General features: G+C 53.4%; 2 protein-coding genes across 6 annotated transcripts; both read right to left on the bottom strand.

The window, feature by feature from the left end:
• Window positions 1-2556: 2556 nt before the first annotated feature.
• Window positions 2557-13172, bottom strand: LOC134408143 (cytochrome P450 2B1-like). 4 transcript variants are annotated; one of them, XM_063140262.1, is made up of 9 exons: window positions 13151-13172; window positions 10671-10833; window positions 9536-9685; window positions 8778-8938; window positions 8283-8459; window positions 7265-7406; window positions 5176-5363; window positions 3940-4081; window positions 2557-2959 (listed from the first exon to the last, which is right to left on the bottom strand). In XM_063140262.1, exons 1-9 carry the CDS (start codon window positions 13154-13156, stop codon window positions 2778-2780), a joined length of 1311 nt encoding a protein of 436 aa, XP_062996332.1. In that variant the 5' UTR covers window positions 13157-13172; the 3' UTR covers window positions 2557-2777. The 4 variants fall into 4 exon arrangements, with proteins under 4 accessions (XP_062996332.1, XP_062996331.1, XP_062996330.1 ...); XM_063140261.1 differs by lacking the exon at window positions 13151-13172 and adding an exon at window positions 12444-12522; XM_063140260.1 differs by lacking the exon at window positions 13151-13172 and adding an exon at window positions 12432-12464.
• Window positions 13173-16486: 3314 nt separating this feature from the next.
• On the bottom strand, window positions 16487-27425 carry CIPC (CLOCK interacting pacemaker). 2 transcript variants are annotated; one of them, XM_063140264.1, is made up of 4 exons: window positions 27227-27425; window positions 19755-19962; window positions 18684-18865; window positions 16487-18337 (listed from the first exon to the last, which is right to left on the bottom strand). In XM_063140264.1, exons 2-4 carry the CDS (start codon window positions 19939-19941, stop codon window positions 17477-17479), a joined length of 1230 nt encoding a protein of 409 aa, XP_062996334.1. In that variant the 5' UTR covers window positions 19942-19962; window positions 27227-27425; the 3' UTR covers window positions 16487-17476. The 2 variants fall into 2 exon arrangements, with proteins under 2 accessions (XP_062996334.1, XP_062996336.1); XM_063140266.1 differs by lacking the exon at window positions 27227-27425 and adding an exon at window positions 22208-22280.
• Window positions 27426-27530: the final 105 nt, after the last annotated feature.

Here is a 27530-nt window from a genome sequence, read left to right as displayed (position 1 = left end):
TTTTGTACCAGCTGAAGCTTCCGGACCGTTTTCAAAGGCAGCCCCACGTATAACGCATTGCAGCAATCCAAACAAGAGGTTATCAGAGCCTGGATCACTGTAGCTAGGCTATCAGCTGGACAGCCATCTGTCAGGGATGTTTTAAGGTGGATTCCTGCTTTGTGCAGGGGGTTGGACTCAATGGCCTTAGACGACCCTTCCAACTCTGCTATTCTATGATTCTACAACAATGGCAGAATCTGGATTTTCAGTAAGAAGTAGGTGAACAAATGCTGGCAGCAATTCCAGAAAAAAAAAGTAGGTGCAGAATCTACCCCAGGGGGCTCTCAGGGTGATGGGTGTCCGATCTCACAGTGTAGTCTTTTTCTCTATGATGTTATACACACAGTTTTGCTTGAGACCTCATCATTTGCTTCTGCTACCTTTAAATTAACACAAGGGGAGACCACAGCAACCTGGACCACTCTAGCTTTGCAACTCATGGTGGCGTGGATACATTACTGTCGTTGTGAGGAGGCGGGGCGGGGCGGGGGGCCGTCTTCACAGCACCATGTTGGTGCTGCTGTGGGGAAAACCCTGCGGTTTCACTGCTGCAGGGTGGCCACAGGTAATCCCGATGTCAGGAGGCAGCACAGGCTTTCCAGCGGCTCACTGGGCCCAGCCCCTGGCCTCTGCCCTGCTCCTGGTGACCAATCAGATGTTGCCTTCCACCCAGGAATGCCCCCGGATCGATGCCGCAGCAAGGTCAGATGGCGGAAAAGCCGTGGTGATCTCACACCAGCATAAAAAGTTGACATAAGTGCCTGGGTTGTTGTTTTTACAGCACAGCTTCACAGGAAAGCCCTGCACAGGCAGCGAATTGGTGGCTGCCTCGTATAAGCGATGCCGGGCTGGAGGCCACGTTCCACTTTGCGGCTGGAACTTCTGTTGCGCAAAGGCCTCCCTGTAAACCCAAGGAGTCAGCCGTCCCTCGGTTTACGGCTTAAGTATCATAGAATCATAAAATCATAGAATAGCAGAGTTGGAAGGGGCCTACAAGGCCATGGAGTCCAACCCCCTGCTCAACGCAGGAATCCACCCTAAAGCATCCCTGACAGATGGTTGTCCAGCTGCCTCTTGAATGTCTCTAGTGTGGGAGAGCCCACAACCTCCCTAGATCACTGATTCCATTGTCGTACTGCTCTAACAGTCAGGAAGTTTTTCCTGATGTCCAGCCGGAATCTGGCTTCCTTTAACTTGAGCCCGTTATTCCTTGTCCTGCACTTTCCACGAATGGACAAACAAAAGGATCAAAAACTGTAACAAACAAAAAGCTCCCTTTCGATACTCCTAAAGTTTCAGCCGCTTGGACCCTTTGGGCCTCACTTCAGTTTTGCATGAGAAAGGAAGGCAGTGGGCATTTCTGACTCCCCCCACTCAAAGATAAGGCAAAGGGAACACCTTCGGTTTAAAGATTAACTCAGTTCCATGAAATGAAAGGAGGCTGATCTGAATGAACGAACATTCTCCATCTAGGGAGAAAAGTCCACAGGGCTCCACGGCAACAGGAGCCCCTCTCCGAGGGCCATGCGGGGTCATCCAGATGGGACAGAGCGACAGGTTGGTGAAGAAACCCCCCCTTTTTCCCCCCTTTTTTGTTTGTTTGTTTACAAAACTGCACCAACCAATGACGGCAAGTAAGAAATGGAGAAAGCGTGTGAAGTTGCTGCCATGAAACCTAGGGCTTGTCTATGCGCTGTATGGACTCTGTCACTGCTGCCCTGTGCCGCTCCGATGTTTATATGTTTCAGCCGCCAAAAATCTGCAGCCACATTGTAATATTTCCTGCAAAGCTGCACATTTTTGATGTCATATTTTTTACAGCCTTTCCCCCCCCCCTTTGCTCTGATGTCACCATGGTTATTTCTGAAGGCCAATGGTGCCTTCAATTTGGGTTAAGAGAGTGGGGGAGCGGACCTCAGTGCAGGGTAGGCCTGAGAATACAGGTAGGGAGCGGACTCCAGGTGAGTGTTGAGTAATGGTCACCATGGCGACATTAAAGTCTAATTCTGGAACGAAAGTAAGAAGCGTTATGTATAACGCATAAATTCAACAAACTGTAGCTGTTCAGATGCAAAGCTGCAGGCTTTCAAAGCTACAACGGCGTGTGCAGAGTTAACAGTAAATAACAACAACAAATACTGCTGGAGGTTTTCAGTTGCTCAATCTTTTCTGCACTTTACCACCATGTGACAACATTACCACCATGTGACAACCGCACTGCGAATTTTCCTGGCTGGATAGCCTGCGATCACTCCTGCCATGTAATTTTTGTGAACCGCCCAGAGAGCTTTGGCTATTGGGTGGTATAAAAAATGTAATAAATAAATAAATAAATGATTAAAATGGTATTGTTGCCGCTGTTATGGCACCAGTTTGACAGAGGATAATATTAATTCAGTGGTGGCCTACAGACCCGCGTCGGACACACATCCTGCTGCTTTTTTTCCTACCATGATAAAAAGTGAGAATGGAAGGAACTCAACCAAAGCAGAAGACTCCTTCGAGATCAAGACCGACAGATAAGACTCTTTATTAATGTAAATTTCTGAGACATTATTCAGAGCTGGGACTTTTTTGAGCAAATCTCGTATAGCCGAGCTCCATCGGAAGGCACTGTTGTGTTTAGATGTATGATGTTATCTTCCAACTGGAGACAGAAGATGTTCAAACTAAGCAGCAACACCCACCATGCATTTCCCCTCCCCTCCCCCCTGCTCTTGCTCAGCAGGGCCCATTTACCGTGGAGCCACAGAAAGCCGGTAGCGCGGGGGACGCTTTCCGCCACCCTCCACTACTGGCAAAATGTCTATCTCCTCCCGGACCTGGAACGTTTTCAGATTCAGGTTTTGCAACACAGTCGTGAGAAACAGAAAGAGCTCCATGCGGGCCAAGCTTTCACCGAGGCAAACCCTTTTCCCTAGAGGGTCAAAAATTGAGAGGTTTTTAACAGCATGTCTTCACAACACAGGAAAGTTCCTTAAAATGTCCTAACTCAAGATGAACCCTTCTAACGCAATGCTCAACCCAATAGTTACCACCTCTCTGTGAACGCAACCCAACACATTGGCCTCTCTCTCTCTCTCTCTCTCTCTCTCTCTCTCTCTCTCTCTCTCTCTCTCTCTTCCCTTATAAGTTCTTAAATCCTCATCAGGCAGGTGCAAAATTGCCCGCCTGCCTGGACACATTTCTTGGTGCCCACCAAGGGGCCATACATCTCTATTTACTAATTTTTAAAAGAACACACACACACACACACACACACACACTTTTTCTTACCAGCATTTGCTTCAAAGCAAAGTGTGTGTGTGTGTGGGGGGCTTCAGCGACTGCCATCTTCATTTCCCATTAATGTCTCTGGGCCTCAAGTAGGACTTAAAGACATTTGTAGGCAATGAAGATAGGGGGCCGGGGGGGATGCAGACCGATGCTTTTCTCTGCAGGGAAGGGGGAAGAACAAGGGACTCGTAAAGACAGCATGGCATATGGCTAAAGTATTGAGCTGAGGGTCGGGAGATCCGGGTTCTAGTCTCCACTCGGCCATGGAAACCCACTGGGTGACTTTGGGCCAGTCACAGACTCTCAGCGCATCCTACCTCACAGGGTTGTTGTTGTAAGGATAGTATGGAATGGAGGAGGAGGATTATGTACTTTGCCTTGTATTCTGTACTGAACGCTTGTATTCAGTCTTTGGGGTAGATTACTTGTCCTTTATGACTTGCTATGCCTCCTACGGTAACCAATTTGGGGCGGTGTCCAGGACAGTTTCTCAAATAGCCACATGGGCCCGTGGGCCACAAAAGGTTGCCTGCTCCCGTCCTAAGGCCCAGCATAACAACCCGCTCTTCCGTTCCCTCCTCCTCCATCCCATTTTTGAAGACCCCCCCCCAGGTGTGTCACCTGATGAAAACGGCAGGAATGCCTCACTCTTCTTGAAGGCCCCGTTTTCATCCAGGAAGTGCCCAGGATTGAACTTCTTGGGTGTCTCAAAGTACTGAGGGTCCTGCAGGACAGACGTCAAGAAAACCCCAGCCACAGTGTCCTAGAAGGGAAGAACAGAGGCCCCAGAGGCAACGGTTACCAAGCCCAGTCTCTCTGGCCTGAACACCTGGAACGTCCTCCATTCATAACACTAATATTAATAACAAATCGTTCGTGTTTGTGTAGCACTTTCCAGGCAGGTGTCAATGGAGCATTTCCGTTAGGGCAGCTCAATTCTTCCAGGATCGTATGTGTGATTGGGATCGCTCCCACACGAGAGCCCTTCCTTACCGTTGAGAGATTGCTTTTGTGCAAATTGGTGGTAGTGGAATTAAAAGACAGGTCCCATACAGGAATCTGAGGAGTTCACATATTGCAAATAGCATGAAAACCACTAAAGACAAATTCTGTTAAGTACATTAAGACCAGGAAACCAGTCAGGGAACTGTTTGGACTACAGGATGACAACAGAGTTAAAAACTTTCTCTGCATGAAGCATTTCAGTATAATTCCCTGCTCATTGTTATTTATAGGTTCTTTAGACAATGTCATGTTTTGCTCCAGTTTTGCTTCTGTTTGTGAACAGCATTTTCAGCAAGTTTTTTAGAAGAGGGGAAATGGAGTATAATTTCTGAAAGAAAACACTGTTTCTGCTTGTGTATTTGTGCTATTCAGTTATACCACAGCGCAGCCTAGAGGTTATGTAGCAGAAGAGCAGGTAAGAAAATGCTCCTTTTGTGGTGCTCAGTTAATTCTTCAACAAAACCAAAAGTAAATACCGTGGATGAACAGCTGATTAACAGCCTCATGTAGAAAAGCTTAACATCTTTTGAGGAACAGTGCTAAGAACCACCTGTGTGGAAGGACCATGAGAGGGTGGAGAACAGAATGGCAAATGCAGATCAGTGTCAGTATAAAGTGATGCACATTAGGGCAAAAACTCCTAACCTCTCAGATACAGTAATGGGATCTGACCTAGTGGTAATTGACCGGAAAAGAAACCTTTATGGTCATGGTGGATGGCTCACTTAAAACATCAACCCACATAAGAAAAGGTGAAACCCATGTTAGGGATCATTAAGAAACAGATGGAAAATAGAACTCCCGATATCATTATGTTTCTATACAAATGCTGCAATTATCCCGGTGAATCACCTTGGGAAGGCTGTATCCCCGAAATGTGGTGTCACGGGTCATTAAGTGAGAAGTCACCACAGGAAGTATGTCCCCAAACCGCTGGATCTCATGGACAACCGCATCTGTGTAGGGCATCTTGATCCGGTCCTCCATGCAGGGGCTCCGGTTCCTCCCGATGACCCGGTCAATCTCCTCTTGGACCTTTGCTGTAAAGAAGTAGATAAGGCCGTTGGTTCAGAGCTGTGTGCTACAGAACTCAACAGGGGGGATAAGAACTGACTGACAAGCTGAGAGAGTTACGTATTTTTGTAAGAGGTGTCAGGGCTTAAAAGTAGGTCTTTGCATGCAGAGACATGGTTTGGATGACACGACAGCCCACCGTGGATTAATCAACCCTAGAGGAGCACATCTGCCATTGTGAATAGGCAAGCCCTGGCTGGGATTTGCCAAGGCTTGTTGTGTGCTCCAAATCCAACTGGCAGGAGTTATTTGAGGTTCAAACAGCCCTTAAAGGACCTATGGTCTGTTTTAAGGTTATGCTACGGTTGTTTTACCCTTAAGACAGTAGTGCATGCGCTGGTAACTTTGAGGCTCGACTTCTGCAATGCGCTCTACATAGGGCTACCTTTGTGCCCAGTCCGGAAACTTCAACTAGTTCAAAATAGGGCTGCCAGGCTGATCACCGGTACACCTAGGGGTGACCACATTACACCACTTTTAAAATCTCTTCACTGGCTGCCGATTTGTTTCCAGGCGAAGTATAAAGTGGTGGTTATCACCTTTAAAGCCCTACATGGTTTGGGTCCAGGCTACCTGTGGGATCGCCTTCTCCCATACAACCCGCCCTGCACACTCAGGTCCTCCAGGAAGAATTTACTCCAGCCAGCAAAAACAAGGCTGACAACTATTACCCAGAGGACCTTCTCTTCTGCTGCTCCCAGACTGCGGAATGGCCTGCCGGAGGAGATTCGTCAACTTAACAGTCTTTTAGCATTTAAGAAAGCTATAAAGACTGATCTCTTCCGGCAGGCCTATCCAGTGGAATTTTAAGATGGTTTTAGTACGTTTTTAGGAAGTTTTAAATATTGTGTTTTGATTAATATTTTATGTATTTTATACTTGTTGTTCCCCGCTTTGATCAGGATGGAGGGGCAGGTTAGAAATATTTTATTTTTATTATTATTATTATTATTATTATTATTATTATTATTATTAATAATAATAATCCCCAACTGGCCAGAATTGCAAGACACAACAAGCCACAGCTACCTCAGACAGGGCTTGAATATTCATAATAGCACCTGCCATAAGCCACAGCTCCTTGCAGGTAAATTAACCCACAATGGGTTGTCATGAGTACAGGCCCGGAAAGTCCCAGCTCCAGTCCTCAGCATTCCCAATTAAAAGCATCTCAGCAGACAGGACCTGGGAAAGGCCTCCCTCATCCTGAGCCCCTGGAGAATCAGAGCAGGCAGCACGGGGGCCCTGACTCAGCATATTATTACTATTATTTAGTAGTAGTAGTAGTAGTAGTAGTAGTATCCCGCCTTTTGCCCAATGCTGGGCCTCAAGGCGGCCTTACAAAGTTTAAAATATACATGGGGGGGAAAGAAAACCATAAACATTTTAAATAAACAACAAAATTATAAGACAATAACATAGATGGAGGGACAGATTCTTCTCCAAAGGCCTGCTGGAACAAAAAGGTTTTAGCCTGCTTCCAAAAGCCCATCAAGGAGGGAGCCAGCCTAGCTTCCCCGGGAAGAGAGTTCCAGAGCACCGGAGCAGCCACTGAGAAGGCCGTGTCTCCCGTGTTCCCACCAAGCATAAGGCAGCTTCCTCTCTCCCTAACTACGGTCTTCATCCCAGCTCTCCTCTGTATCAATGAAAGGAAACCCTGCCTGGTTCTGAAGAAACCATCGGGTGTGTTACTGGACAGAGGCGGTTCCCCTGTTTTCCAGAACTACCCAGCCCACCACAGTCCCACGCTTCAGGCCAAAGATGATGAGAGTCCTGGTTTATTTAGCCCCCCCGCCAGCCAAACAGAAATCCCTACTGGTGGGGCCAAGTAACTAGCAGGAGACCGAGTTGATTGGGGGGGTTTCACCTTCTATCTCTGGGTGCCGGAGGAGGATGAGAAGCCCATATCGGAGGGTGGTGCTGACCGTCTCCGTCCCTGCAAAGAATAGGTTGAAAACCGTAATAGCCAGGTTCATGTCATGGAATTCAGAAACCGGGTTCTCTTTCTCCTGCACAAGAAAAAAAAGGAGATAAAGCATCATGATCAAGCAAGAGGCAAATTTGCACACTTGCACTGCCCAATGGTCAGCAGGATTTCTGTTCCAGGAAAATTCAAGGTAGCACACCCTAAATTGGTACAAATAGCAGCAGGTGATTGGAGCATCCTAGAAAATGCCTTGATTCTCTGCCTTGCGGTAAAAGGCAATTCCATTTATTTAGTGGGCGTACTCTATCTCCTGTCTAGTGAAACATCATCCCATCTGTGTAGCTCAGGTGAAACAAAGGTGGCTGAGTCCCTGATACAGCCTCAAGGGAGAAGGAAATAGCAGGACAGCTGCCTCCTCTCTAGGGATAGAGGACGGTGCTTTAGACAGAGTCAGACCCTTGGTCCATGTCGCCCAGTATTGTCAACACGGAATGGCAGCAGCGGCTCTCCTGAGTTGCAGGTTGGATGGTTTCTCATCCCTACCTGGAGATGCTGCCAGGTATTGAACCTGGGACCTCCTGCATGTAAAGTCGGGGCTTCTGCCACTGTGCTGCCATCCCTCCTGTTGGCCTCTACTTCTGCTGGGCTTATATAGTTGTAAACAGGCAAATATCAGAGTTCCTGGCACTTTCTCATGCAAGGGAGACCCAGCCTAGAGGGTGCTGCCCTAGGAGTTTCTCACTGATGGGGGAAGTCAGGAGCACACAACAATGTAATGAAAACTGAATGATCATCAAATCCGCATGTAAATCCTACTTTTGTCAACTCCATCCCTCCCATTAAGGTACTTAGCTGGAAATGCACTTCCCGGCTGAAATTAATTCCCTCTCCTCTTTGCACACTCCGTCACCCGAGGCTGTCTTTCTGGTTCTCCTTTCCTCTTGGCTCTAATACGCACCTGCTCCATTTTGGCGAGGAAAGAGTCAATAAAGTCTCGAGGGCAATTTGGATCGAACGACTCGCGGTGCATCTGGACCCTCTGCAGGACGAAGCTGATGATGTCATCGAAGCATTTGGATAGTCTGCGATGGGGACTGGGAAAGATCCGCTTCAAACACGGGAAAGCATTAAAGATCTTTAAAGAAAAGGAATTGATTGAATGTTGATTTTGGTGAATTTCTAACCCATAATATGTAGATAATATGAAGATGAAACAAGTAAAATATAAGTCTGTTAAGAGCTAACGGCCATTCTGGAGCCTTCCTTGACTGACCAGCCATGGTGTTCACTAGTATTCTGTTATTTAAAATAACACATTTTTAATATGTTTTTTTTTTAATTCTTTTATCTTCTTAACTTTTTTCACCACTTTGGAATCTGTTTAGCACTGTGGAGCAATACATAAATATAGAACTAAATAGTCCCTCTGGGCACTGGGGACACTGATACTTACCTGCATCCCGGGGGATGACATGAGCCGGAAAGATGTATTGATCAGCTCAAGCAAAGTGGTGAAGTTCTTGTCCTCGTATTCAAACCGGTTGCCAAACACAATAGAACAGATGATGTTGGAGACGGCATGACTGAGGTAAAAGGTAGGGTCAAAGGGATGCCCTGTGGAGGCGGCAGAGGGAGAGGGTCAGTGGGGAATGGATGTTCAAGCCTGTGGGGTCTGGGCTGGATTGATTTCAGGTCACACTACAGAAATTCCCTGCCTCCCCCCCACCCTAAGACCGTTGACATGTTCACAGAATTGACAATTCCTGTATTTTAAAGGGGCTGGTCGTAAAGTGGCCAATTTGACGCTGTGCACCAGCCCACTGAGAGCCAGGGTGGCATAGTGGTTGGAGTGTTGGACTGGGAGTCGGGAGATCCGGGTTCTAGTCCCCACTCAGCCATGGAAGCTCACTGGGTAACTTTGGGCCAGTCACAGACTCTCAGCCCAGCCTACCTCACAGGGCTGTTGCTGTGAGGATAAAATGGAGTGGAGGAGGAGGATTATGTACGCCGCCTTGGGTTCCTTGGAAGTAAATGCAATAAATATAAATAAATAAATAAATAAAATTTGGAGAGATTAGGAAGTGACGTATTTGTGCAAAACATGCTTTGGCTCCTCCGAAGCAAAGGGCCCTCTTCCTTTGGCCTCCACAGTTGTCACTGAACCACAGCATCCTTGTGAGGAAAAGCAGGGGCGCGTGGGGAAAGAGTCACCTTGCGTCTCCTGCAGTGCTTCCACCAGGAACCGGGCCTCCTCCTGGATCCGCTCCTCGATGGATCTCTTCCCCATCCCGAAGTTCCTCAGGGTGGTGAGAGAGAAGCGACGGAGCTGCTTCCAGCGCTCCCCATTGGTGCTGACCACTCCTGAAAAGGAAAATGGAGGAACACGCCACGGATCAGGCCGGAGATGAGCACAGAGAGCCCTGGGGTGGAACAGGTGGGTGGACTGTGGAGGGCTCAAGGGGAGATTGGCAGTAGCCACTTCTCTCACCCCCCCCCCAAATTCACTGGGCGGGGTTTATATTCAGCGTCCTTCTCCTCCCCTCAGTCAGCCCTGTGTTTGTGAGCCTCAAGGCCACTTTTACTGGTTACCCCCAAATAAAGCTGCACTCCAGGAGTCGGCTGTGGTGAAGGGTCAGCAGAGAGGCATACAAGCACGTGAGCGATGGCCCCCGGGGGCGGGGAGGGGACGACCCTTACAAGAAAACTACAGCTGGCAACGACATCTTCTGGATTCTCTGCAGGAAAGGAGTGAGGCAGCAAAGCGCCATGTGTGGAAGGCACCAGCAAGAAGAGCGAGAGTTGGGAGTTCAGCAGCAGCCTTGGGGGGCGGTGGGGGCAGTGGGGCTGGGGGCTGCACAGGCGGCTCTCTCAGAACCTGCTCAGGGCCAGAGGATTTGCTGCCTGCAGAAACGGTTGGATTGGATTTGACATTCGTATCTGTTCCCTCTCGATGAGACTTGGAAGCCAAGCCCTGTGGCCCTGCCCCTGGGGGCAAGAGAGAGCGATAGAAAAACGCAGGCACTTTGCTCCCTCCAGAATGTGACCCGCCTCTGGCTCGTCTCCCTTCCCCTCCAGCCCATTGACGAAGGCATAACGGGGGCAGAAGAAGCTGATCTATAACGTGGAGTCAGAGCAGCGGTTCTCCAGGGTTTCCAAGACCGGCATTTTTCTCAACCCTGCCGGAAGATGCCAGGATCAAACGCTGGTGTGGAAAGCCCGTGAGCTGCCGCTGAGCCATCGCCCTTCCCCAACTATGCAGGAGCATTCCCCCCACCCCCCACCAACCCCCGTTCTATGCTGCATCCCTTTGCTCACAATCCCTTCCTATTGCAAGCAGGCCACTCACCGTACTTGGAAATGGTATCGCCCAGGGCCTGTATCGGAGCCCTCGCACCAAACGCTTCGGCATTATCTGTGAATGCTTCCTTCATGGCTTCGTAGCCGCACAGCATCACGGCCGGCCGGGGCCCCATGTAGACGGTGAACACCGGCCCGTACTTCTCCTGGAGCTGCCGGGAGACAAAGAACACATCTCAGCACCCTAGATTTGGATGCAAAGGGGCAGCGTGACCCTGGGATTCTGCCAACAACAGAGCAGCTGTGGAGGAGTGGAATGGATGGCACCAGCGGGACAGTCCTGCTCTGTGGCAATGCTGGTTGTGGGTTAAAGCAGCACTTTTGTTGAGGCACAGATTCTGCCGCCTTCGTGGGCACCAGCTGAGATAAGAGGCTGAGGAACGTCATCAGGTGGCAAAGCAGAGCCTGGATCCATTGGCAAATGAAGAAGACGACGATGACCCTGGTTTTGAAGAGACACTTGTATGCGTTGTCAAAGCAATGGTAAGGCCAGGGCTGCATTCAGACAACGCAGAGTCTACCGTTGGGCAAGGACCTCGCTGCGCTTCCCCCCACCCCTCCAATCAGGAGTGTTGACTGGCTGGCAGTGGGACATTCCAGACCTCGTGAAGCGTTCTCTCTCTGCCCTTCCCTGCTCTTGGGGACTTGGGGACGTCTTCGTTCCCATCGAAACGCACCACCCAGCTACAGCCGACAATGGCTTTTGCCACATCTTAAGCGCCGTTGCATCAATACATCTCTGCACACAAAAGTCTCAGGACTCCTGCGTTCCAGAGCGGGAAAGGCTTGGGGGGGGCGGGGGGGGCATCCAGCTCAAAACCAGAGCCAAACTACACCTTAATGCTAGTCACAGAGAAGGCTAGCTTTTCATTCCGCGCGAAGTGCAGGCAGCCCCAATTCAGACGGGGACCATCGTGCACCAGGAGAGGCGGATTAAACCACTCGGCACTCCCCCCCCCCGCCGGCCCCCCCGAAAACCCTCCACGGGCATTTTAAGCCCCTTCGGTGGGGATTGACGGAGTTCTCCCTTCGCAGCGCTCAGCGCTGCGCTCCTCCAAGCGGGCTTGGTCCGCCTTCTCGAACTCCACCGCCGGCCCTCGGCCAGCGAGCGGGACCGGGGCTTGGGCTCCAAGCCCTCCGCCCCGCCGCCCTGGCTCCGCGCTGCCGCCGCCGCCGCCGCCGCCCTCTCTCTCCCTGCGGGAAGCGCCGTCCCCTAGTCGGGCCCCTCGGGCGCCCCCTCACCCGGCGGAAGGTCGGGATGATGTCCCAGCCGTCGACGTGGAGCAAGTTGCCCAGCAGAGGCAGCGGGGGCGGCCCGGGGGGCAGCGGGGCCGCCGCCTGGGCGCGCCTGCGCCGGGCCAGGGCGAGCAGCAGCGCCAGGCAGAGGAGCAGCAAGGCGGGCAGAGCCATGGGGGCGCCGGGGCTGCTGCAGGGCGCCTCCGCTTTGCGCCTGGACCGGGCGCGCTGCAGAGCCGGACTTCAGCGCCCCGGCCGAGGGGAGGGGAGCGCGGGGCGGAGCTCGCGAGAGGCTCATCGCCAGAGGCCGCCGCCCCTCCCCAGCCGCGCTCTTGTTCCTTTTCTTTACAAACGTGGAGAGCCGGAGCGGAAAGCAAAACAACAACAAGAAAACAAAACAAAACGATCAGGCGCTCCGTGGCCCCCGTGCCCGGCTCCTCGCCTTCACCTCCCTCGAAACTCCAGCAAACCCCCCCCCCACACGCACACGCACACGCACACACTTCACGCTCACAGGTGTTCGTACTGCCATCAATCGGCGGACTGAAAAGGCGCTGGGGAGAAAGTCCGCCCTCCATCAGCCCACAGAGCCAGGCCGGCCACGTCAGGCCACGATCCAGGCCACGCAGCAAGGGGGGCCTGGGACGGACGGAGGCTCGGCGGACCCAGCAGGGAGCAGGAGGCGGTGCTGGACTTTGCAGCGGCAACGTCGGATGGCCAAGAAGGGATCGGGGCCGCCTCTCTGTATAAACCCGAGGAGTGGAACCCCCCTGCCCGGTTTTGCAGTATCCAGTCCGACACTGCCACGAACATAGGCGACGTTGCACGAGCAGGAATGGCCTCTGAAGCCAGCCCAGTAGCACTTGCTGGTGCAATGGTCTTTCCACTAGAGGTAATTCACGCGAGTGCAACGCCTTTCCCCTCCCTGTTCGTTTGTTCTGGTGACTTCAGAACGCAATAAGCCATAGAGCCGGGTGCTTCGTCTTCTGCTTTATTTTCTTCTGTACAGCACCATGAACGTTGATGGCGCTATATAAATAAATACATTAATAATAATTAGGGGTAGTGTCGCATTGGATCATGCCCTTTCTGTTTCTAGATTAAACAATTTCCATAATGGGCAAATGCAAAGGATAAAAATTAATGAACACACACACACAAAAACGGGAACAAAGGAAAAGTTCCACTTGGGCAAGCAGCTCGTTAGGGCGGCGGTCCTAAAGTTTCAGTCACCTGCATCCCTTGAGGCCCGTTTCAGATTGTCATGAGAAAGGAAGGCAGCGGCAGGCAGCCTGAGCGCAACCGCCGACCTCGGAACACACACACACGAACACACACACGAACACACACACGTTTAGAGATTAACTCAGTTCCATGAACCGAAAAGGACAATGACCTAACTTAGTAAACCTCTTCGCCTTAGGGAGAAAAGTCCACAGGTGCTCCATGACAAGGCTAACAACTGTAGTCCCACTCCGAACGCCAGGCAAGAACCTCCCCGTTGGAAGGAGGCCATATTGGGGAATAACACACACACACACCCTCTTTTTTTTTTCTTTTACAAAATAAAATGACTGCAAGAGAGAAAACAAGAAAGAATGCAAAGTTACTGCCATAACGCTTATTCTAATTCAATGTGTAAGCTCCTTGGAGGAGGGACCTATTTAAGTTTTTCTGTAACGTGCTTTGCCTGCTGTTAGTGCTGCATAACTAATAATAATAACTAATTAATAAGAATTATTAATTCATTTCTACAACCTCTTTCTTGGGGAATTTTCATCTGTTCAAGATGGGTTTGTTTTTGTCATTACGATGCTGGTTCCTCGGTGAGCATTTCCCAATCTATTTTTTTCATGCTATTTCAGCCCTTATAGATCAGAATTTCCAAGACCACAGTTAGAATGACTTTTGGACCTCGCGCAGTTTATTTGCACGCTGTTTGCTGCGTCTGTGCGCACGCTGTTCTTGCAGTTCTGTTACCTGTCCTGGTGTCTAGTTTTTCCCAAACTAGACACAGGCACATGAAACATCACTTGAGTGCCCTCAGAGTAATGATCCAGATAGTCTAGTCTGGTTCATGGATGTTGCCAGGGCATACATGGCTCAAAGAAAGCCAACCCGCCCCACTGCTTCTCCCATTGACTCATTCCCGGCCTGGCGAGTCAAGGAGCGTTCCAGGTGAGCATTCCTGAGCCACAGGTGTCAAGAGGGGCTGCAGAGGCCCTGGACCAAGGCCTCACTTTCTCCCCAATGAACCAATGTGCATTGTCTTCTGCGCCCCCTTGTGGTTGTTTATCGGAACGTATAGAAAGGCAGAGAGAAAAAACCTGGGGGTCAACTCATGTAAAGGAGCCAAACTTAATCTCACAAAGAATCCGAAAGCAGAAGTCTTGGTAAAGTGTTGGGTTAAAAGCCTCATGTAGAAAAGCCCTGATTGAGGAACAAATAAACACTGTAGATCTAGCTGTTCTTAAAAGGTGACATTCAAAAAAGCTGACCCAACACGAATAGGACAGCAAAGACTTCTTTACCTTCCATACCTGTGTGAAGGAGGCTGTTAGGAGCCCCCCCTTTTATTTTTGTCACTACTTTTCATGCAGGCGAAAGAGAACTGGTATCTGCCAAAATTCTGCCTTCTACACAGCTAGTACAAATTGATGTACCTAAGGAGAAAGGGCAGGTGCATTCTACAAACGCTCAGATATATTTTCATTCCTGTATCCTAGGAAGCAGCTGTTATTAAAAACAGACTCCTAGGCCAAGAGCCCTGGCAAGGGCTTAGCAAAAATTCAGGATGGGGTGGAGGCATAGAAGCATATGCACACACACACACACACACACGAGCTTGTGTAGAACAGGAAAGCACGGGGTGGGGGAACCGGTGAGCATTTGCTGGAAGTCATGAGGTGTAGATTTTGCAGTGTTTCATGAGAACAGAAGAGCCCTGCTGGATCAGACCAAGGGTCAATCTAGTTCGGTACTCTTCACACAGTGGCCAACCAGCTGTGCATGGGAAACTCACAAACAGGACTCAAGTGCAACAGCACCCTCCCACCCATGTGCCCCAGCAACTGGTGCATATAGGCTTACTGCCTCGGATACTGGAGTTAGCACAAAGCCATCGGGACTGTTGCAGTTTTCTGGCAATGGAGATTGGGGTGTCAGGGCTGAAAGTGAGGACTCCTGCAGCTTAAATCTGCATGGCACAGATGCCATTGCCCTGTAAGCCCTGTGTTATAATTCGAAGTGTGTGAGGAGGGAGGGGCAGAAGCTACAGTTGCTCTGTGCAGGAAGCCCTTGGCCTGCAAACGGCATTCCGCTCCGGATTTCTGCTTTAGGGTTCTCTGCCTGAACCCAAGCTAGTCACTTATGGCTGTGACTCAGTGTTCCCCAACTGTAAAATGGAACCAATGCCCTTGAGTACAAACCAGGGATGTTTTCTACAGGGATGTAAGCCTATGCGGCAGGGTTTTGCTATTTTATTGTTTTACTCTGTACAGCACCATGTACATTGATGGCGCTATATAAATAAATAATAATAATAATACCCCCCAGAGGTTCCTCCTCTGGCCTGTAAGCTTCTTCCGCTGTTAAAGGGTATTTAAACGTACTCTACATAGAACTGAGCTGTGTTTTACTGGCATGAAAGCTGTTGCACTGGGGCTTACACCTGAGTAGACACACATAGAAATGTCTCCTTTGAGGAACATTTTAACTGTTCTATACTATTGTTTTTATGACTCATATTGCAAACTGCCGTGGAGTTTCTTGAAAGGCAGGCATAAAGGAACCAAACGTGCGCATGGTGCTTGTGGCTTGCTCTGGGGCATATGGCTCGCCTCCCTGCCCTTCTCTTCTGAAACTAGAATCATAGAATAGCAGAGTTGGAAGGGGCCTACAAGGCCATCGAGTCCAAACCCCTGCTCAATGCAGGAATCCACCCTAAAGTATCACTGATAGATGCTTGTCCAGCTGCCTCTTGAAGGCCTCCTCTTGAAGGCCTCCAGTTACCACCACCTCCCTAGGTAACTGGTTCCATTGTCATACTGCTCTAACCATCAGGAAGTTTTTCCTGATGTCCAGCTGGAATCTGGCTTCCTGTAATTTCAGCCCATTATTCAGTGTCCTGCACACTGGGAGGATCGAGAAGAGATCCCGGCCCTCCTCTGTGTGACAACCTTTCAAGTATTTGAAGAGTGCTCTCATGTCTCCCCTCAATCTTCTCTTCTCCAGGCTAAACAGGCCCAGTTCTTTCAGTCTCTCTTCATAGGGCTTTGTTTCCAGACCACTGATCATCCTGGTTGCCCTCCTCTGAACACTACCTACATGCAAGCTCATTTAATGCCCACCTGCAGTACGACAGAGCCTGGATTGGGTTAGCCTGGCTCTTGGCCACCTGGCCTGACTGTTGGGCCACCAGCCCCCGTCCCGAGCCCCAACAACTCATGCTCAAGAGCTCTTTCATCTGTGAAGTGTCGGCGAGCGCGCAAGCCTAAGCTACAGAGAAGTCATCAGAGTCGTTTCATGTGGAAAGTTTGCTTTTAATTTTAAAAAAACCCAAAAACCCACCACCCAAACAAAACCAATGTGCCGAGAGCCGAGAAAAGGGGCGCGCTGATCAGCGGCACGGTCCCCGTTCTGGCTCACGAGACTTCCGTTCCCGGCGTGCAGCCGGGGCAACAGGCAGGGGACGCGTTTTCTTGGCAAGCAGCTCTTTCAGCTTCAAAACCCGAAGGCCACCGGGGCAATTCCACCACAGGCCAGGGAAGGTCACTGCAAGTGGCCATGAGGCACAGGAGGCGGCCGGCCTTTCGCTGCTCTGGTCCCAGCAATTAGCACAAAACAAGATGATTTTTTTCCTTTATAGGACCATCTTCTGTCGGCGGCAGCAGAGAAGGCAAGCTTTCGACTTAGGCAGAACTCTCAACCGGGAAGGAACAGCGGTAGAAAGCCATCTGCCTCATTCCCCCCTCGTTTGCTCGCTCCAAAACAAGCCAGTGGGGCGGGCAGCAGCCAGGCAGCCTCGTGACCGCGCCTTTTCAGCGAAGAAGCATCTCAGCCGGAAGGAGAGAATGGAGGACTGGAGAGTCCTGGGTTCAAATCACCAGCTCCTTGAGCGTGTCGGGCGCTCGCAGGATCAATTGCTTTCAAGGTGTCTGAGGGTGGGGGGAATAAACAGAAGAGCTGCTTCCCTTTCCACACAGGCCTCCCATCCCTCCCCATTCCCCCTTCTGCCTCTTGGAACACAATCCCCGTCACTATTTCAACCGCAAACCTGGCCAGCGAAGCCCAGCCCACTCCCCTCCCCAACCGAGAAGAGATTCCCAGCGCCCAGGATGCGCCAGCGTCTCGGAGACACCGCCCCCCGTCCCTGCCAGCACCCCTCAGTCTTCAACGGCCAACGGGCCGCCCAAACAGCTGGCCGTCCAGGCATGGGGGAGGGGGGGCTCTCCCACAGCGGCTGCAGGAGGCTGGCGAGCCAAGTCCTGGGTGGCCAGACACGGATTCTTCAGGAGAACACCCTTGAGCGCAGGGCACGACAGCTGCGGCAGGGCAGGGCTAAGGCAAGACCACCTGCCCGGACGTGTCCGGCGTGAGGGGCGAGCTGGGCAGGGGCTCTCGGCCGGCCTTTGGGCCGGGGCCCGCGGGCTCCGCCACCAGCGGGGTCCGTGGCCCCAGGGGCTGCGCGTCAGAGCCGGCCCCTTTTCTGCCCCAGTAGGCGGCGGAGCGGTCCATGGCCTGCTGGAGGCGAGCCCAGGCCTGGCCGTCGTTGCTGCGGACGGCCTCGCAGAGGAGCTGCGCGTGCTCCCGCAGCTCGGCCAACTCTCGCTGGGTGCTGCTGTTCTGCCGGATCAGCTCCTTCGTCCTCAGGGTGATGCCCAGCAGCCCCGACTTCCGCAGGATCTCCACCGTGTTGTGGAAGCGGCGCTGCTTGCCCAGGCTGCTGCAGCCCAGCCGCTTGGAGGCCTTGGAGATCATCCGCCCCTCGGCCTGGTCCCAACCGGTGGAGGAGCTCACCATGTTCTGGGAGAGAGCCTCGAGGCTGAGCAGGGCGGAGGGCCGTTCCTCCGGCGGCTGGTCCCCGCCGTCGGCTGGAGCGGCCGGGTCGGACGACGACACCCAGGCCTCCTCCAGGCAGAAGCGCTTGTTCGTACTGGCGCCTCCTGCTGGAGCAGGCCCTCCCCCTCCCCCCTCCTTGGTCTGCAGGTCGTGGCCTGGATGAGGAGCGATCTTGGGGTAGTTGCTGAGGATGGGGAGGTAGGTCTCCTTGGCAGAGGACTTGTGGCCGGGAAGCAGGGCCTTCAGCGGGGCCACCGGCTGCTGGATCAAGAGGACACGGGCAGGGGAGCCCTCAGCGCCGTCAAGGGGATGTTGGCTGCTCCAGGCCAGGAACTGGGTGCTGGGGGATGTTCCCTGGGGCTGTGGAGAGAAAGGGCAAAGACAGGGAGGTCAGCAAGGAACAGGCCCCCGGAGAGAGCAGGGCGGCCAGGCCAGGGCAACGACGAGGCCGGGCTCCGCTCCCGCCCACCCACCGTCCGTCCCGTCAATGTACAGGAGTCTCCAGGAGAGCGAAGGGACTCCCGTAGGCCTCCGCAGACCGAATGCCCCTCAGGGCCAGGGATGGTTCTTTTGGGCTTTGCAAAGCACACACAGACGGCGCTCCAGACACAGCTGTGAAGTTGTGGCAGGCCTGGAGAGTGGGGGATGAAGGGGGACAGTGGCCCCTGGGCGGCCAGCGACACGGAGCGGGCGAGGCAAGGGCTACCTGTTTGAGGATAATGTTTTTGACAATGTAAACGGGGGCCAGGCCAGTGAAGGCGCCGCCCGCCAGCCCGCCCAACGCCTTCTGTGGCGCCTTCTGCAACTCAGCCAGCTGGCGCAACACGTCGCTGGACTGGTCCTCGGTGTCCGTCTGCTCCACGGCGCTCAGGCACTCCGAGCTCACGTCTGCACAGAGAGGGATGGAGAGAGATGGGGTTAAGGGCTCCCGGAAGGGGGAGCAGAGCCAACAGGGCACCCTGGGGCCCGCACTTGCCCGGCTTCCTGAGCCAAGGAGCTGGACTCCGAGGCGATGCTGCGGAACGCCTGGCGAACCCAGCACACAGCGCCTCCTCGAGTACAGTGACTCCCGGGGAAGCGCACCAGCGGGCCACTTTCAGGCCAGCAATTACAGAGAGTCACACTCACACTCACACTCACACTCACACTCACACACACACACACACACACACACACACACTCACACACCCTGCCCAGAAACGTTTGAAAGCTGTTTTAAATATTGGTACGTTTAAATCCCTGTTGTGAGATGCCTCGAACCTCCTTCCAAAAAAGTTGTGCGATAAATTTAACAAAGAAGCAACTCTGATGGAGCTGTCCAAGGCTCTGGAGCAAATGACCCACGTTTTTTTTAGGATGGAAATTCTTCCAGGGTGGGGCGGGTCGTTTTCCAGCCAAGCTTTGCCCCCTCTGGTTGCCCCCTCCTTTCCACGCGCAAACTGCCACAGGTGCGCATTTCGGAAGGTTTGCCAGGGAGACCGTTGCCCCTCAGGGGCTGCGGACACAATGGACAACACCGTGGCGGTGAAACTGCTCGATGCCTCTAGCCTTGACGGGCCCTTTGGCTGGGCAGCAGGAAGGACTTGGTGGCCTTGGGGCCTCGTGGCGTCTGGACCAAGGCATGCCAGGATCTGAGCGGGAAGGGATCCTCGGAAGCCCAAGCGAGAGGGCGCAGCCGAGGGGCCGGGGCAGGGCGTGTCCGTCCTCCTCCGCAGGGCACACGGCCGTTACGCTCTCCGGCCTCAGAGCCCCCTTTGCAGGCAGGCAGGTGCCCTACCTGAGAATCCGGAGTCCTTCTCCCCTTCGCTTGCTGGGTGATGGGGCTTCCTGGCCGCATCACCGCCTCGCGCCATCTTGTCCGGTAGCCCCCACGGGCCTTCAGAGCCGGGGCTGCCTGCCTTCGAGGGCTTCTGTTTCACGGGCTTGGGTGGGTGGCTGGTCGGAGAAGCCTCGTCCGAAGGCATGGCGGCTCCTCTCCTCTGCTCCTGCGGGGCAGACAGAAAGGGCCGTTAGGAGGAGGGGGAGAACTTAAAAGGACTAAGTCAGTAGCTGGGGAAACCCACCGCCTTGGGGAAGGCCGGCTGCAGCCGCCCTCTGCCCGCACCACCCACAGGTCTTGAGAGTAAATTCTCGCCATCATTTCATTATCATGAAAAAACGTCACTAGAAAGCTCCACGCTTCTGCCTCATTCTTATATACAAGCCCTAACTATGCAAAGACGCCAATGACACAACCACAGAGTCTCTCGCTGCTGAAAACGAACAGCAGGTTCCTCTCCACACGCGCCCCTCTCTGTCTCAGCAACGGGGTGGGGAGAGAGGGGCAGAGAGGCAACAACAGCAATTATCCTGTCTCAGCCCCTGGCTGGCAACGAGCTTGGCACGGAGACCAACTCGGGGCCTTCTCAGCCCCCGGCCCCCTTCCATTGGCCTGCCGCCAACTCCCATTGACCCCAGGAGCTGCTCGTTGACTGCAGCTGCGCTTCCATGGGCCACGTTTGGCCCAGGGGCTGCCAGCTGCCACCTCCTGCCAGGCATACAGCAGAGACATTTCAGGGCACTGCCCAGGCGCATGCGTCTGGCCCAGCAAAGAAGCCGGAACCCTCCCAAACAGCCCTGCGACGCCCGACACCCTTCCCATCAGCAGGGAGTGGCGTCTTGCGTGGGGGAGCCACTCCAGAAATCAACCATGCCGTTCGGGTGTCAACTGTGCCCCTTACCTAGAGCGGACAGGGCCAGCAAGAACAGGCTCCAGCAGCAGCCAGAAGAGGCTCCAGCGTAAGTGCCGTGATTGCGCGAACCAAACGCGTGTTAAGACTCATCTCATCTACACCCCACCTTGCCTCGTGGGTTCTCTCGCCTCACCCCATTTTAGCCCTGCGAGGTACGTTAGGCTAAGAGGTAGTGACTGGCCCATGGTCACCCAGAGAGTTTCAGGGCACTCTTAACTCCTACCCCACACTGGCTCCTAACTCCCCCAACTAACTACAGTTCCCAGGAGCCTTGGAGGCAACACCGTGGCGGTGAAACTGCTCTACGGCTCTAGCCTCAATGGGCCCTTTGGCTGGGCAACAGGAAGGACTTGGTGGCCGTGGGGCCTCGTGGCGCCTGGACCAAGGGCGATGCGTCCGGGCAGGTGAGCAAACAACCGCCTGGCTCCGGTTAGGGGGGCGGAAGGCGCGGGGAGTTGCTGACTGAGCTCTTTATTATTATTTTTATGGAGACATTTGTATCCTGCCCTCTATCACAAGGATCTCAGGACGGCGTACAGATAGAATCATACAACCAATACAAAACAATAAATATACACAGCTGAAAACAAATTAAACCACTAATAAGCTAAAACTAGTACAGAATTTAAAACCAATAAAAACCAATTAAAACAATTAAAACTACGTACAGGCTTGGTGAATTTCACCATCAAAGGCTTTGTTAAGTAGTCATGTCTTAACTTGGCGCCAGAATGAAACCAGTGCCAGCGCCAGTCGGGCCTCCAAGGGGAGGGCATTCCACAGCCGGGGTGCCACCACAGAGAAGGCCCTCTCCCACGTCCCACCATAGCAGATGTCTCGTGTCGGTGGGATGCGGAGAAGGGCTCCTCCAACAGACCTCAAATCATATAGAGGCATATAGAGGGAGAGGCGCTCCCTCAATACCAAAGTCCCACGCCGTTTAGGGCTTTAAAGGTCATTGCCAACACCTTGAATTCCGACCGGAAGCGTACTGGCAGCCAGTGCCGGGGTGGGGGCGGCAGAGAGGGCTCCCCGCTCACAGTCCAGAGACCCCGAGAGCGGAGGGGCTGCTCACAAGCCCTGAGCCCCGAAAGCCCCCCTCGCCCCAGCCAGGCCTTCCGCAGGGCCCCATCCCGAAGCCAGAGCAGGGGAGGGGGCGGGGGACACCCTCTCCACCTAGCTCCGGAGCGGTGCGCTCCTCGCTCCATGGCTGAGGCTTCAGAATGGGGGCGTCGATCTGCGCAGGGTCAGACCCTCCCCAGGACCGACCTCGGGGGACATCTGGCGAGGCCCCACCCCCACTCAGCAACGGGGCGCCTGCATGAAAGCCGGAGGTCCTCATGCCGGGTTCAATCCTGGCATCTCCCGTGAGAGCCAGTGTGGTGTAGTAGCTCAGGTGTTGGGCTGGGAGTCGGGAGAGCCGGGTTCTAGTCCCCACTCAGCCACGGAAACCCACTGGGTGACTTTGGGCCAGACACAGACTCTCAGCCCAACCTACCTCACAGGGTTGTTGTTGTGAAGATAGAGTGGAGAGGAGGAGGATTATGTACGCCGCCTTGGGTTCCTTGGAGGAAAAAGGCTGGATATAAATGCACTAATACATTTTTTTAAAAGGAGCAGCAAGAGGGGACGGGAGAGACGCTCCTCTGCGAGGGAGGGGCTCCTGGGCGGCTCAGGGCAGCTTCCGAGATTCCCACAGCCACATCACTGCAGATGCGGGGTGAGCTGCCGCTCCCGCCGCCGCCCATGTTCCGCCCTGAGCCGTCGCTGCTGCATGTGGGAAGGCCCCTCCGGGAGATCGCTCCCAAGCTCTACAAAGCCTCGGCCAGGGATCTGCAGGGCAGCTGCCCTTCTGTGGGCTGCATTCTGGCGTGCATGCGCACGTGTGGGCGTGCTCTTTCTCCCCTTGGTTCCGCCCAGCCCTCCCCATGGCAGTGGGCCAGAGCACGGCTCCGTCAGGGGCGCTGGGCCTGCCCCCTCGGCAGCGTGAGGGAGGTGGGCGGGGGCACCAGAGCACATGGCCCGCCATGTGCCTGCCTCCGTGTCCCTCGCCTCGCCATGTGCTTCAGGACTTGCGGAAGGGTTGGGAGGGGGGTGGCAGCTGAAGGCAGGCTGGAGATTAGAGGCAGCTGCTGGCTGGCTGGCTGGCTGGCGCTCCTCCTGGCTTGGGCAGGCTGCTTCTGAGCACCGTGCAGCGGCAACGCAGGCGGGCAGGGAGTCAGGCTGGCTATTACATAACAAGGAGGCAGCTGCTGGGATCCCCGCCTAGGCTGGGCTGTCTGTCAAGCACACGGGGCGCAGGCTCACTGTGCAACCTGGCAGGCGTGCCTGGGGGGAGAGACAGCATTGGCCCAACAGTTTCCCGTGGAACCGGGCAGGGCACATGGACCACTGTCTGTCCCAGCTGAGAAACCGGTGCTTTGGGAAACCCAGTCCAAACCGCGGCGCTGGCACCGTGGGACTGGCGTTTCTGCCCAGCTCCTGGGGGAAATCAAACCCAGGAGGGTCCTAACGGAGGTGGGCTCCTGCCAACATGAATTTCCCTTTGCCCAGACCCTCTCTGACGCCAGGGAGGCTATATATATATATATCGCTCTATCACCTGTGCTCGGCCTCCCCGTTGCCGCATGACTGGGGTTTTATCACTTGCACCCCTCCACCCTGAACCACGCTCTTGCACCCAACCCTCTTTTCCTGTGGTATCTTTCACATCAGCAGCAGAACTTGCCATGCGATCCAGGTCATTCTCTCCCTCACTCACACGCCTACGCAGACACGCCTATGCCTACGGAAACCAATGTGGCTCCACAAAAAGCTTAGAGATGACCTGAAAACAAAACAGGATACATATAGGAAGTGGAAGGAAGGCCAAGCTACAAAAGAAGAGTACAGACAAGTGGCGCAGAAATGCCGAAATGGCGTCAGGAAGGCTAAAGCTGAGAATGAGCTGAGATTAGCGAGGGATGCTAAAAGCAATAAAAAGGCTTTCTTCAGATACGTGAGTAGTAAAAGACAGAGGAAAGAAATGGTGGTTCAACTGCTTAATGAGGATGGCAAATTGATAACAGATGACAAAGAAAAGGCTGAAGTGCTCAATTCCTACTTTGCCTCAGTCTTCTCCCAAAAGCGGGTCTATGACCCCCCTGGGAAAAGTGAAGCAGAAGTTAAGGGGGGAGGATTGCAGTTTGAGATTGATAAACAAGTGGTCAAAGAACACCTAATTTCCTTGAATGAGTTCAAATCTCCAGGGCCCGATGAACTGCATCCTAGAGTAATGAAGGAGCTAGCAGAAGAACTCTCAGAACCTTTGTCTATTATCTTTGCAAAATCATGGAAGACGGGTGAGGTGCCGGATGACTGGAGGAGTGCTGACGTTGTCCCTATTTTCAAAAAGGGCAAAAAGGAGGAACCTGGGAACTACAGACCAGTCAGTCTGACATCCATCCCTGGGAAAATTCTGGAGCAGATTATAAAGAAGTCAATCTGTAAACACCTTGAAATCAATGCGGTGATCACTAGAAGCCAACATGGATTTGTCAGGAACAAATCCTGTCAGACTAATTTGATCTCATTTTTTGATAGGATAACCTCCCTTGTGGACTGTGGGAATGCTGTGGATGTCATATATCTTGACTTCAGCAAAGCTTTTGACAAAGTACCACATGACATTCTGATTCACAAACTAGCTAAAAGTGGGCTAGATGGAACAACTATTAGGTGGATTCACAGTTGGCTACAGAATCGGACTCAAAGAGTACTTATCAATGGAACCTTCTCACACTGGGGAGAGGCAACGAGTGGGGTACCGCAGGGCTCAGTCCTGGGCCCAGTGCTCTTCATTTTTATTAATGATTTGGACAAGGAGGTGCAGGGAACGCTGATCAAATTTGCAGATGACACAAAATAGCGAATACCCTGGAAGACAGAAACAAACTTCAAAGTGATCTTGATAGGCTGGAGCGCTGGGCTGAAAACAACAGAATGAAATTTAATAGGGATAAATGCCAAGTTCTACATTTAGGAAATAGAAACCAAATGCACAGTTACAAGATGGGGGACACTTGGCTCAGCAATACTACAAACGAGAAAGATCTTGGAATTGTTGTAGATCGCAAGCTGAATATGAGCCAACAGTGCGATATGGCTGCAAGAAAGGCAAATGCTGTTTTGGGCTGCATTAATAGAAGTATAGCTTCCAAATCACGTGAGGTCCTGGTTCCTCTCTATTCGGCCCTGGTTAGGCCTCATCTAGAGTATTGCGTCCAGTTCTGGGCTCCACAATTCAAGAAGGACGCAGACAAGCTGGAGCGTGTTCAGAGGAGGGCAACCGGGATGATCAGGGATCTGGAAACGCATCATGCACGCACACCACGGCGTTACCTCACATTTCGGCATCACTTTGCAGGGATGGATTTGAGCAGGGCTCAGCCCTGGAGCATGTGAAGAGTGCCTCTGATCAAATGCAAAAGGCACACTTTGCACCAATGAGTGACCCCGCATGGCCCACCTAAGTCAGGGGGTGGGGAGGGAACCTTCCCCTCTGTCTCTCCTCATTGCACTCTCAGGGCTGAGCAGCAGCAGCAGGAGAGGGAGAGGAGACCCATCACAGAGAAACCCCCTCAAAAAAAACCGGAGATAAAAACAAAAAAACCCTCTCTGCTTGCGACTGCTTCCATCGAAAGGGATGGCACAAGGTCCCCGCCCCAAATGCATCCCTCATGGAGGGGGACATGCAGGCAGGATGAAAGGCAGTTGTGTCTCCGGCTTCCTGCAGGGCCATCCATCGGTTCTTAAGTCCCAATGCAATTCTCTTTTTCTTCCCCTTGCCAGCCTTCCCCAACCTGATGCCCTCCAGAAGTGCTGGACTACAACTCCCATAATCCCCCGGCCACCATAACTGCAATAGGCTGCTTTCATTCTAATCAGAAGGTAGAGTCAGAGAGACAGCGATTTGCCCTGAGGCAACATTTTGTATGTTTTAGCATAGGTGGCTGAGGGATTATGGGAGTTGTAGTCCAACACAGGGCACCAGGTGGGAGGGAAGGCTGCTAAGTGCACATCAAAAGTGGGGGGGAGGCTCAAAACAGTTCCATGGGGGCACCTGTGAAGCCACCCACGCCCACCACCGTCTGCTCAGCTTGCAGGGCTACAGTGACCCACACCGTCTGCAGCAGCAGTGGCAGCTGCCTGCCTGCCTCCCTCTCACACATGGCTCAGGCAGCAGCCAGCACACACACACCCACACCCACCATCCCCCAAGAGTCAGTCAGTCGGAGGGCCATGTGCGTTTGTTTACACCACGCCCCTGCGCGAGGGAACGGGGGGGGGAGGGAGGGAGGCGCAGCGGGCGGCACACCCCTCGAGCGGAGCCAGGTTACGTCAGGGCACGGCGTGTTCCCAGCACACTGAGCCCCACACGCACCGCGCACTAGACACGGGCGGGACACGCGCGCGCGCATCCTGCTTGCAATTGGGGGGGGGGGGGCAGCCGTGGCTGCTTGGGCTGCGAGGGCGCAACCTGGGCCAGGCGGGCTGGGCTCACCCACCACCACGTTACAGCAGGCGGGCGAGAGACAGGCAGGCAACTTCTGTGGTGGGGGGGGGGCTTTCCTGCACCCAGAAAGAACTGAGTGGCCACTTTAATGTCATGGGAACGTCGCCTTCAGCCTCCCCCCCGTTCTACACACGCCTGAGAGGGCTGAAAGAGCGCAGCCCACCCCCGCCGCCACCAGAAAGCCTTGCAGCGTTCCGGAGTGCCAGGCTGGGACCGGAGCCATCGTTCCGGGGCGCCCCAAAGGGAGCCACGCCAAAATGCTGGGGCGGCGCGGCACGTTGGTTGGGCAGGTGCACAAGGACTCGGCTTCCATACACACGTCCCACCGGTTGGCCTCCTCATTTGCCTGAAACACCCACACAGGAAGGGTGCCGCGCGGAGGGGGGGGGTGTAACCAGAGCTTCCCTTCTGTCCCCAAACTGTGGGAGAAAGTCTCAGAAGGCGAAGGCGGCAGGGAGGGCGCCTGGGGGACGCGGAGCAGCGGCTGCTCCCACGCCACGCCTCACTCCGCAAAATTCTTTGCCATTTTTATCCTGACTGCCTTCACGGCCCTGTGAAATAAGCTGCTTTAATTTAAATCTGAAGGCAGAGAGGAAGGGAGAGAAAGGGACAAAAACCTAAATAAAAAATATGCCCCAAGGCAACATATCGTATGCTCAGTCCATGCTCCACGAAGCATTTGAACTCAGACCTCCTTTACGTTCTACTCTGTACCCCTTTCCCAGAAAGTGCAGTTCTTAGAGAAATGGGGGGGGGGGATAAAAGGAAGGGGGTGGCGGAATCCAAACAGAATAATAAAATTAATGGGACTCCACCCTCCCAGTAGCAATTATTGGAGATTCCCTACCGATATGCTTCCACCCCCAGCTGCCATCCCACCCTCCACCCCCATCCCCACGTAAATCTGCCCAATCTACTGCCAGGTCCTTTGGACTCTTGGAAGGTTGCCCTAGACCCACATACCTTGTCAGTGGGGCTGCTCTGACCCTGCCAGGCGAAAGAGACTCAGGTCTTCCAGAATTTATCCTCGGGTCAAAAGAGTTTCTCCATCTTTTCTGGGATGTGCTCAGTCCTCCTTCCCAGCAGAGATGGGAAGAAATAACCTTCCCACCATAACGGGATGCAGGAAAACTCGAAAGGGGCAGGAGGCAAGCTGCAGCGGCAATGTGAGGGGCGGGGGAAGGGGGAGAGGCAGGCCCCCACCCTCTCATGTGCGCGCGCATGCACATGGATCGTGCGCTTGAGGAGGGCCGGAGAGACTCCAAGG

This window comes from Elgaria multicarinata, chromosome 13, assembly GCF_023053635.1.
Source record: "Elgaria multicarinata webbii isolate HBS135686 ecotype San Diego chromosome 13, rElgMul1.1.pri, whole genome shotgun sequence".
Taxonomy (NCBI): domain Eukaryota; kingdom Metazoa; phylum Chordata; class Lepidosauria; order Squamata; family Anguidae; genus Elgaria; species Elgaria multicarinata.
This window is presented reverse-complemented; position numbering and strand designations above follow the sequence as displayed.